The sequence below is a fragment of the Phaethon aethereus genome (assembly GCF_964289735.1).
Source record: "Phaethon aethereus genome assembly, chromosome: 3".
Classification (NCBI taxonomy): Eukaryota; Metazoa; Chordata; class Aves; order Phaethontiformes; family Phaethontidae; genus Phaethon; species Phaethon aethereus.
Window position 1 is genome coordinate 87,474,488 of NC_138576.1, and position 12,567 is coordinate 87,487,054.

The 12,567-nt window shown below is 34.6% G+C and overlaps 1 protein-coding gene across 1 annotated transcript in view; it reads left to right on the forward strand.

Annotated features, from left to right (window-relative positions):
• FMN2 (formin 2) overlaps window positions 1–12,567 on the forward strand; it is a gene marked incomplete at its 3' end in the record, with an annotated part of 164,246 nt that overhangs the window by 120,036 nt on the left and 31,643 nt on the right. Inside the window, exon 16 of the mRNA XM_081997623.1 lies at window positions 11,963–12,014. Coding sequence (XP_081853749.1) covers window positions 11,963–12,014 — 52 coding nt within the window. The remainder of the gene's footprint in view (window positions 1–11,962; window positions 12,015–12,567) is intronic.

Here is a 12,567-nt window from a genome sequence, read left to right on the forward strand (position 1 = left end):
CTATGTTAATGAGCTATCTTATAAAAAATCATTATTAACTGAATGTGCATTATGTTTGAGAGGCCAGTCAGATACACATTTGTCTCTTCTTGATTAGAATATCCAAGATGACCATCTATCTGAATATTGTAAGCGGAGTACATATGTTCTAGTATATACTGATCCATGCTATAGGACTCTCAATTACAGTCAATAAATTGAGCAAAACCACCATTTTGAACCATCAGATGTGAGATGTTTTCTAAGACAAATGTCTATTAGCCAAACCTGGCAAAGAGGATATTGTCTCCAGCAATAGTAGGCATGAACTGCTTTAAAACTGGATTCTGATTATGTACATGATGTATAAATGTAACACTAGTGGCATGATTAAACATGTAGCAACTGTTTGACATTAGTTTTATATTATTATTATTTTATATAGATAAGGGGCAATCAAATCACAAGTTGGTGTGAAAGAAATCACTGATGGTATACTGTAAATCATGCCATATGTTTGCATATTAACCATAATAACAGAGTAGTAAATCAAACATGAAAATTAGATTTCATCAAACATTTATCTGTTAAATGTCTTTCACTTCTCTTAGAAGTATCTGACTCTATACTTTAGTCTGCTTTATGATTTCTGACTATGACTTCCAGAGCACAATTATATATAAGCTATATAGTAATCTGTTCTGTTTTTCCAATGATATGTGATTTCCTTTCTTAATTATGTGTCTATATTTTAGGAAAGTGAGGAAAAAGAGGGGTAAAAAAAAAAAAAAAAAAAATGCATCTCATCCATTAAGAACTTTGCTGTGTTCCTATGCTAACAGTGGATATTGTTGGGTGTTTGACAAAAGGAGAAACCCGTAATGTCAAGTAAAAATATCATCGTAGCATTTTAATGAAAATAATTGGAAATGTGTATTGTGAACACAATGGACTGTGACTAAACAATTTCTACATTTATTTAAAACTGTAAGGCATATTTTGCAGAATTCTGTCCCAATGTAAAAAAGACAAAGGTTAACGTATAGGAAAAAAGAATCCCTGGTTAAGTTCCAAAAATAAAGTAATTTTAAATACCTTTCATTATGAAATCCTTTGTTTTTACTTCATGGGATTGAATTCAGACTTGAAAGAGGCCATGTTTAAAGCAGGATTTCTCTTTCCTGTTCAGTGTTTGACAGGCTTTTGATGTAGATATTTTTTCTAAGGGCTTTTGTTGTTTATGTAGACATAATCGATGAGTCTTTTCAGCTAGACTGCACACATGATCATTTAGAAAAACAGAGGGACAATTCTTGGCACCTTTTGGGGATTTGTGTTTATATAACATATGCTCTCGGCAAAGAAAAATCAAGCTTTAAGTTTTTATCTATTCAAGTTCCAGTTTCTTTCTAAAGTCAGAAAAAGTTTTAACTTATAATTCAGATGAAAAGCATTTTTCATAGGGTTGAATAATTTGGCATGTTTATATGATGCCTTTTCAGAGTAGATAACTTGTGTGCATAATGGGACCCAAAAGTTCAAAGTAGCTAGTTATTTACAGCATATTCACTTATACTTGTTGCTAGCAGCTAAAATGGAAAATGGTTTTCCCATAGGCAAGAAAACTTGGACATCAAATTAAATATCCTTGGCAAGGGGTTAGAAAGGCACTGCTTTATAAGAATAGTTACTGTCTGGCACAGTTATATAACTTTGAATTAAGTTACTGTAACTAGTCTAGCTGATTGTTACTATTGATGTATTAATAAAAAAAAACTTTTTTCAACACTAACACTTTTATTGGATTCATCAGAGACAAAAAAAGGTTGCATATTACTAGCTTACTTGTAAAGATTACTTCATTCGAAATACAAGGAAGAGGCAAGAGTGTTTTACATGAACATGTTAGTGGTATAAATGATTGAGTCTGTTCAGCGTTTGCCTTGCCAGCCTAGTCAGTAGGCTAAAAAATCAGCATATTCATTAAAATATGCAAATCAGTGATAGGAGGACAGTCCTTTTTCTGATGGACTTCAGGGTCATTCTTAAAATGATCATTCTGCTTAACAGATCAAACTACCCATCCTATCCTCTCTACACTGGCTTAGTGGATATTTGCAAGCATGCTTTATCCTATGCATTTGATTTCTGAGGGTCTATGTGCCTCAAAACCTCCAGGGAAATCCTCTCTTCTCCCATTTTTCTGTCCTCTTTTGGGGTCCACATGCTGCAAATCATCAATCACGAAGTATATAATGTGGTTCTTTTGTTTTCACAAATGTTAATAATTTTTTTCCTGAAATTGTCCATAGTCACAGGATTTAAAAAGGAAAAAGGCAAAGAAGAGAAAAAACCCCAACAAAACTACTTCAAAGAGGAGATTGAAGAAAAATTGTCAGAAAATACAAGACTTTTAAAAATTATATTGTTTTGTTTGATACATATTTCTAACCATATTAAGAGTTTCCAATATTTGAGTAATACAAAATATAAGCATGAAATTTAGTAGAACAACAATCCTTTTCCAATGAAAAGTTATTCAGACCAAACTGTAGGAATTTAAAAAGCACTATCTGCATCTCTCCAATATAGGGTATATATTCACTGCAGTTTTCTGTCCTTGAGTTACTCCCTGCAACCTTGTCTCCTTTGTTCTCTATGTAGTTGTGGATAGGTGGGGACAAAAAAACATCAGAGATCACATCTCCCAGTTTAGAAAGCTTCAGAAATCACTTCTTGTCCTGTGGAAAATGTGTCTGACACATGGGACAGCGGGGAAATACTGACGGTGCTACTAATCATGCAACTTGTAGAGGAATTTCATTAGCAGTTAGTAATCCTTTAACCTTGTCCCCACTTGATAGGATAGCCATGTCGTTTTGAAAGAATTGTGTGTGCATGAACCACAAATGAGTCTCAGTCCCCAGGCTTTAACTGTGGTTAACTTTGCAGTGAAAAGCAGTCTTTGGGTATTTGCTCTTGGGACTCCAGCTAGTCTGTGCACTCTTGTCAGCCTGATAAGGCAGGGAACTTAGGAGGCAGCAACCATCACTCCTTCAGAAAAGTAAGTCTGGTTTGGGAACTGGGAAGAGACAATATGTTGGAATCACAGCTTTTCCACTGAGCTTCTATAAATTGTGCAAATGTTGCAGACTTCAAATCTGAGCAAGTTATGTGAAATCATATTCAGAAGTCAAACCAATATCATTAATTTTAGACTTTAGAAAAAGCATTTTGGTGTAGGAACTGTAAGCACTAGAATGCATTGTTTGTAGAAGAAGTAAAAACATAATTTTCTGGTGATTAGCTAATTCATTTAAAAACTTGGGGAATAATTCCAGTATGATTGTAAGTTTGGGAGTACAAGGTAACCATCCAACCTTTGGTTCCTTCTAGTCTTACTTTGCAAAATTCTGCAGTTCTGCTCTTGTTCGTGAATCCCAGCCCCAGGTTTCATTCTGCTGGACTCCAGAATATAGACTCTTCTCCAGACCCAAATTCTAGCCACATCGTTGTGATCTTGCAGAATAAAGATGCTAAAATTGAACCGTCTGTAACCATCTCCTTCTTTTACCAAGAGCAGCACTCAGGAATCCAGTTTCAAAACTGTTAGTAAATGAATATATAAATCACAAAATGTGTTATATTTATCACTGTAGCTGCAACCAAATAGTTGGCTGTAACTTGTTCTTCTAGGTCAAGCAGCAAAAGGCTGTACACCATCAGATGATGGATTGTGAATGAGACTAAAGCATCAGACTAAATCTTGGATGGCTGGGTTCAGTTCCTGGCTCCAGAAGTACTGTAGATGATTGTGAAATGAATGCTGCTAGGGTAATCTTAATTCTGGCATTTTCTAACCTAGAATGATTGATTTTGCATATTCCATTTTCTTCAAATATTGCTTTTATAATTTGATTAATATAAAGGAGAACATATCACTACTTCATATTTTTTCTAAACATAATTTGAGAAAATATTACTAAAACACCACTAGGAATATATGCAAATAAATGTTTTTCTTTTTTCAAAAAAATGCACAGAACATTACAGGGTTGTGTATTGGTAGATTTATGTGGAGACATTCACTTTAAATATTATTATTATCATAATATGCTCATTAATAAGATTTAATTTTTTTTTTTCATTTTAAGAGAAAGTGTTGGAGGAATATGAAGAGCAAGCAACATAAAGTCACTAGAACAAAAGATACAGGAATTCACACTTAAATTAATTCCATGAATGTTTACATTTTTATGTTAGTATTCTTTTTGTTGGATTATTGAAAGAGCTTTTAAAACTTGTTCTGAGTGCTGAAAGTATTTTTTTAATCTCGCTCTGACATCTTAATGCTAATAAATTGTTTAACGTCAGTATTGTATAAACTTGTCCCTACCTCAGATGTCAGCACCTCCATTGGTGTGCATTATTACATAATAATCCTAATTCAGATTGTGTTGTATTTGCAGCACTAAACAGGCTTCACTGAATTAGCCTCACCTTGCCTCAAAGTCCATGAAAGGCCAAATCTTTAGACTAGGGCTGGCAGCTGTTTGTGCCGTTGGCACAGGACCTCATTTAATCATTTTTGTAGGCGTCAATACAATGATTGCAGACAGCACAAGTGTGGTAGAGAAAAAAGGTATTTTGGCATTTCTCAAAGTGTGGCGAATAACCTATCTTCTTACCAGACTGCTGCCTGAGATGGATTAAAAGAGGACACAAACAGCAAAATGTGGAGAGAGTTCACATCTTGAAATGCAGCATGTATGAAGGGTAGACAGGACTTGTATGGAGGTTTTTTTTGTTACTATTATTAATATAGTGATTAATTTGAAAAGTCAGTCTCCTTTTATTTATAGAGTCTGTTGTCATTACGTTTACATTTTTATAACTTCCAACAAAGATCAACTTTCACTGCTCACATATTCACTAAGAGTTTAAGCTGTGGTTCCATGGATCTTGGTCATAATCTATGGGGCTAGCACATACTTTCAGTTGTTCCTGTGGTGTGAGAGTGTAAAGTCATTGCGAAGTGCAATTGGTTGGAATCAATATAAAAGTTTATGTGTTTAACTTATCATAGGTTGAAAAAACTGGAACAACATAATTGGGAAATTGTCCAGCATATTAGATGCTCTATCGCCAGTTATCTTCAAGAAACTGGGGTCTGAATGAAGTATTTAAATGTTCTTTTTCATGTATGTATGAAAATCTTAGAAAAGGGGGGAGATGGAGTGGGTATTCTTCATGCTCACAACCTTCCCTGAATTTGTCATAGGAGATTCAGAAGGATGTAAGAGTTTTGCTTGGATTCCCAGAAGAAATCCCTCTTTCTTCTCTGGCAAAGCTTTCTTAGCATGAATGTACCTGATAATAAACCATCCAAATGTACTTGAACCTTTGTTCAGTGGAAATATAAATTCTCAAAATTATAGCAACATAGCTCTAATGATCTGTCAAAAAAACCCCATACTGGCTCCACTTGAAAGTTACTGGAAAGCACATTCATAGCTAATTATAAACAAATACTAGTTAACACTTTAAATAAAAAGAGAGGAGAAAAGCAAAAAGATTTAGGACACAGACAAGCAGATGAAAGGATTCTTGTTGCCTTCCATCTGAGATTACTCACATGCGTTCCTGTATTCAATTACCTGAGAAGATGTGATATTCCCTTAAGAGAGATCAGGAGATCAGAAGGGATGGCAGTTTCGTGCATCTTCTTACTCATAGCCCTTTGAAACTGGTTCAGCAAAAATAGCTTAAATTGCAACAGGGTTTGGTGCCAGACGGTGACTACAGACAGTAATCACTGGGTCAAGATCATACCACAAACCAACAACCAAATGTTCTGGTGGAACAAAAGCTCTGAGAGGGCGTTTGAATGCTGTTTGAGTAGACATACAAGGTCTACTTGGAATAATTTCTGGATTCGAAACAAAGGGTCAACTTGTTTTGTGACTATATTCATCTAGTATATTTGCACATAAAGGACACTGATAATTCTTATTAACTCTTAGCTTTGAGTCTATTCTTCTCATTAAATTCCTGGTATTATTGCATATTCAATTATAAGCTTAAGTCTTAATGCTTTTTTTTTTCCCCACAAAGCCACTGAGCACAAGCCCCTGTCATCACTTAAAAATTAATGAACATCTAACTTTTTATGATCTTCCCCAAAACCCACTTCCTTTTTGATAGTTTCCATCTAAAATGGCTACTTAGTTCTTCCCAGTACCACTCGTGTCCCCAGCCGCATTATTCTTAACTAAATAAAACATGCAGAGAGAACAAATAACAGCAAAATCCAGTAATTAAAACACATTCAGAAGTCCAAAGGGGGGGAAGAAAGAGATTTTTCTCAAGAGCTTTCTATTGATTCTGGTGTCTTTGCTATTCTGCTTTGGTATTTCAAGGTAATTCAAAACACAGTGTTGAATAGTATGCTGACTGACAAACAAAATAACTAAGCATTATTTTGGTGTTTTCTGGGGGCATTTAAAAGTACATGTATTACCAAAGAGAATGGAGGAATTCTCTTAGGAGCTCTGTTAGAGGTCTTGTAAACTTGAACCTTAGTTCGTAATAATACCAGTACAACTACGTGCCCTTGCTTATGGTGGTTGTTCATGCAATGTTTTTTTTTTTTAAATGTCACACTTTCAATCAAAAATTGCAACTGATAATAGAGACAACAGACATTATACGCAATATCTCTACATACAGAAAATAGATATATTAATGTAAAAAAATGTTTTTATAAATCAGATTTAATGCAGAAGGTATAATGGTTAAACTTGGAGGAGACTATTGGACTTTTATGAGACTGAAAATGAGAAAATACTTGGCAATGTTCTTAGTTCACAGAGTGGCTTGATTCCTGCAGAGATTTTAGCATAATAGGTCTAAAATGTCACTTGTCATTGAGGTTAGAGGGGACAATTTGTGGTAAAAAAATGGCTTTTATGTCATTACCTTTGAACACTTCTTCATTTAATTTAATCTTCTAGACTTCTTTAAAAAAACCCACAACACTATTCACAGAACAGTGAATTATACTGTTCTGCTAAAGACCATTATTTTCTAGAATGCCTTCATATATTTCTCACATTCAATTTTGTGAGATGCTTTGGATTTTCATAAATGCATAGGTCACTTTAGTACGGCTATTCATCTGTGTGCCTTTGCAGAAGTGTATATGTGATCTTTGCAGGACTCTAAAAGAACTGGAAAAGCACGAATGGAACAATGGCATGTATCATTCTGGAATGTGGGTATATGCTGATATAAACTGATAATGACAGAGCTTTTGTGGATTAAGTTAATTAGATTTTGTGAGGCCTTGTTGGAAAGTTCATTTTGAATTGCATGAAATCAAGTTCTATGCCCCAATTATAAAGCATCAAGCAGTAAATTTTAGGAAATACAAAAAGTGATAAGATTAGAACACCTGATGTGAGTAAATTTTTAATAAATACATATACCCTATTGTTAAAATAATTGATTGAAGAGCCTTGGATATAGTACAGTCCTCATGCTTGGTAAGGAATGACATAGGGAGGAAGGAATGTACTTGAATTTTGACCAAATATATAAAGTATTTAGGAAGTATAGACCTTGCTCTAAAGCGAGACTGTCATTAAATAATCTGATGGTATCTTAATGGAAAAAGCGGGCAAACAGTGGAACATCATCCAACAAGAAAGCATTAAAGATGCTTTCAAAAGAAAAAGTGAAAAGATAACTAATTCAGTATATGTTATAAATAGTAGATAAGGCAGCTTTGTTCCATGAGAGGTCACTTTCATTACTTTCATTCTAATTTTTTTTTTTATATGGCAATGTTTTTCAATATGACCTGAGGTTATTTTTCAACTATATAATTTAAGTAGATTTTACAGAATATATGTGCCTTCAGGATTATAAGCGCTGCATATAAAGCCCTACAATATATACTGTATGCAGGCAGAGATATAAAACTAAGTTTTACCTCTACTTAGCGATGCATTACATGAAATACAGGGGCTAGTATTTGCTGGTGTGATAGTTTTTAATAGATATGGAATAGTGTATTTGGAGGTAGTTTAGTAAGCTATTGTCAAGGATCAAGAAAACTACTCTTAGCAGAAAGTTGCCAAAAAGATGATGAGTCAATAAAATATGGAATATTTTCATTTGGGAACGATAACTGGCCTGAGAGTGGGAACTCTTACATCTCTCAGAAAAGCCCGCAAGAAGTTGCTGCTATGGTCAGGTGAAGGATTCTGAATATTTATGAAAGCAGATATGGCTACTGGATGACTACAAGACTTCTATTAATGTTTTTCAAAGAAAATCAGTAAGACTTTCTGAAGTAATATTGCTTGTTGAAAATAGAGGGAAATTTTAGTGGCAGAACAGAGTGCTAGGATTTGCTCAGCTGCCACGGTTTCCCTGAAAATGACCAAATTTTCAGTATCAGCCATTTCTATGGTAGGATCACTGTGGAGCAGGTAGGGTTTTTCTCCTTTCAACTTTACCTGTTAGAGGAGTTCTCTTTTATCTTTTCTCCCAAGACTGTTCTCCTGAGGTGGACAGCTTGCAGCTGGTACTTGGCACTTAGTTGATATAGGCTGCCAAGAAGGAAGAATGCCAAACTGGTGCCTTTCAGGCACTCTCTTTATGGTTGTGATGAACTGCTTTGGAAGAAGAAGTGACAGTAAAGATGCATTATACTGAATGAAATGGTGAAGTCTAATGTACTCTGGGACGCTTTGACTGAATTTGTCATGCTCTGAATTTTTTTTCTTCCCCTACTCAAACAGGAAAAATGAGTTGAAAGCAGTTTACCAATGAGGCAATTAGTACAGAGCAAAATACCAATAACCACTAATATTAGGTGATCGTACTAGTGGCCAGTTCCAGAAGTTATAGGAATCTCCATCTATTTCGACATCTGATAGTTATTCCACTGTATCCAGGTGATAATAAGACTTTTGCGGGTTTTTTTGTAACAGGAGGCTTTCTTCCCTTGCTCGTTAAATCTCAGTGCATATCTTTGACTAGCCATGGTCCGCAGCTTTAAGATGTTTACTGTATAATACTGCAAAAGCAGTCATCTCAATATTTTCTTTGGACAGGGACAGATCCCTGAGTGTACATACCATATTTTCTTCTTTCACTGGTGCCACCTGTTGTGGAAGCAGAATTGTTTTCATACTGTTCTTTAACTTTTTATGTCTAGAAAAATGAGAAAGCAAATGAATTGTAAGTCAGATTTACACTTGAATAATATCCTTTTGATAACATGTAAAAGGTTTAGAAGTGTCATCACATATTTGGAACAGACTACAAGGGAATTCTGTTTTAGAGAAAATTCTTTCCTTGCAAGACTCTGTTTAATGCCAAGAGATGATCTGATGCTGGATGAAATCTCTCTCTGTGGCTATAGTAGCTGCCTTATGCATATATACTTATTACTTTTTTAAAATGTGCTATTACATGCACCTGCATCATTCAGGGATTCTCGAGATTCCTTTCATTGTGTAATACCCATTCTCTATGAAATGATTAAAAGTACAGATACCTGAACTATTTTTTTTTCTTCTTCTCTGGACTGTAAAAACTTTCCTTTTTAGTTGAAAAAAACTTGCTCCAGAATGGGGACATTCTGGCATGCTTTGATAAGCCTAGCATAATACATTGCGCTTGCACTCTTTCAAAACGTAAATTGTGGATTATTTGCTCCATTGTTGGTGGGTAAATAATTGTTTGTAAGCATGTGCAGAACAGTTGAAATAAGGAAGAAAAAAACCCCAAACTAGAAAGCTCAGATAATGTTATATCCTATCAATCCTGGAAACTATAAAAAGAGTTATATCCTACGAACACGATGTATGTACTAAAAGATTGTCCTAGGCTGGAACATGCTAGCCTGCACTTCCAAGCATTGATTAACTGACAGGAGTCCAAATTAAATTTTTCAGTAAGAGACTTATTTATTTTAAAAGTTGTATCTGCAGATACTTAGTGAAAGTGTTAATGCTCTTAATTATTAGTTAATGCACTTAAATCTTAAGAATTAGATATTGGATCTCCCTTCAGGGAGTTTGTGTGCAGTTTCTTCTCTCTTGCACCATATGGTTTTACAAGCCATACCTTGACTTTCAGGACTGGAGTATGAAGAGAAAAAAACATTAATGAAATTCTGTCAAAGCTGCCAGGTTTCACCTGGTTTCACATCCAAAGCAAGGCAAGGCTTTCATGAAAAACTCTGAAGTCAGCCCAGATTCACTCAACACTGGGCCCAAGTTCACTCAAAAGGGTTGTGAACCCTCACAAACCTTTTGAAGAATCTGGGCCGAGTTTCAAGTCAGTATTGAAACCTGTAATCAGGCAGGCTTCACGTGCTCTGGAATTTCCTTGAGAACATTTCCCCAGCTCTCCCTCAAGTTTTCTGTGGTTTGCTGGGATTTTTTTCACTTTCAGGAAAACAATGATGGAGCCTGAGTCTTCAAGTAATGATTACTAAATACAATGTTTGCTGCTGCAAACATCCAGGCACTGCTCACCCTACTCAGCAGACTACATTACTACTAATAAAAAGCATTTGCAGCATCAGACATAACTCTCGTCCTTGTTCTGACCAGGATCTGACTAGGGAAACTCCATTTGTCTATCCTTACTACAGATTTCACATGTCTATTTTAGTGTTAGTGTGTGTGTGTTAAGTGCTATTGGCTGAAACATTTTAACAGAAAAATAGTGGTTAACTTTGTTCCCCAATAATTCCATTGTTTTCTCATTTTTTTTCAAATTTAAAATCAGTATTTCCTTTTTCAAATGCGGTGTGTCTACAATGTAGAAAAATAATTTTAAGAAATTATTATTGTAGAGCTATGTGGGGAAAGTGGAATGAAAAATAGCTTAAAGGTTTATTCTTCTTTTTTAGATTTCTATATGAATTCTGTACCATTGAAATTTGTATCCGGGACAGTTCAGAACCTCTTCATGTCCCAAACCCCACTTTGTGGAATCCTAAAATTCTCCTTGCAAATTAGGAGGCTAGTAGTCCATCAGACTGAAGAGGGGAATCAAGCTTCAAACTAAAAAGTTTTTAGCTAAAGAGTGCAGATCTTAAATGGGATTTAGGTTGTGCTACCTGAATGACTACATAAGTATAAATCTCACCTAAGCACACATGCACAGAGCAGTTTGTACTATTGCTTTGCACATTGGTGATGCCTAAGTTAATATGCATGTTCTTGCAGATTTTGTGTATCAGAATACCCATTTAAGTTAGGTGAAATGGATACAATATAAAAGTTGAGAACACATGGAAAATAGATAACTTTTTTTCACCAATGTGTGGCAATGACAGTTTTGTATTTTTAATTTCCTTCACATGATCACCAAATGATAATTTCCTTCATATAAAAACAGTCATGTTTTCACTCTGGGCTCGGTATGGCTGTAGTACTTCACTGACTCGTGTACGCGGAGATGATGTGTGCAGGGAGAGGGAAGAGAGCTTTTACTTGTAGCTATCAAGCAACTTTGAGAAAAGATATAGGGCTGAATCCTTCCTACTCTTCATTCAGCTTTTCCTCCTCTTGGTAGACCAGTTTCCATATTTGTTAAGTTTTCAAAATGATCCTTTAAGATCTGTTTTTAAGTCACTTTCATTATTTGATTGTTGTTTATATTACAGCAAGTTTGGGGTTTTTTTAGATTTTCAAAACTTGCTTTGAGTTTGTGTTGTGGTTGTGGTTTCTGTTTGTTTTTAATAGGGATATCAAAATTCATATAGTCTTGTGTGGTTTTGTTTTGGTTTGGTTTTTTTTTCTTGGTTTTTTTTTCTTCTCTCAGAACTGATGTACATGAGTATATCCTCAGGTAGTTTCTATACATTTTATACATGACATATTTACAATTAACATTATCCTGATATAACATCTTTATCTTTCACTTTGTAGCTAATTCTTTGATTGTATTTTTACAGCTAAAATAGACCAAGAAAATGAAGAGAAGTCACTGACAGAAGCACATAAAAGGTAAGAAAAAACAATGCAATAAAACTTTTCTTTGAAAAAAAAATCTTGGTAGAAGTTGCAGAACTGGTGGCCAGCATTATTTTATTTTTGAATAGTAAAAGAAATGCACTCAGAAAAATAAGTGTTATTTATTTACTGTCAATTTTATTTTGACAATTAGGAAAAATATTGAAGGAGTATAGACACACAGCCTACCTTTACAGAAATATTGTACATGACTCCTGTCTTTCAGAAAATGCATGTACCTTATGTAAAAATAAACTTAGATTATACCATTTGGAGTGAAAGAAAACTGTTCATACTACACCAGAATCATGGTGATTTGACAGACATGTAGCATGCCCCAGACAACTATTATTAATTCGGTACCACTTCCTGTGCTTATAAAGTGTCTGCTTTAAAATAAAGAATGGAAATCTGTTTTTTAATATACTAATGATATGTATAATTAAATGTGACTTCCTTTGTAGAATTACTAATAGATCTTCAAATAGTTTTTTGTGGCAAAAAGCAAAATACCTCATTAAATTTCATTACCGATGTATGCCGTTGA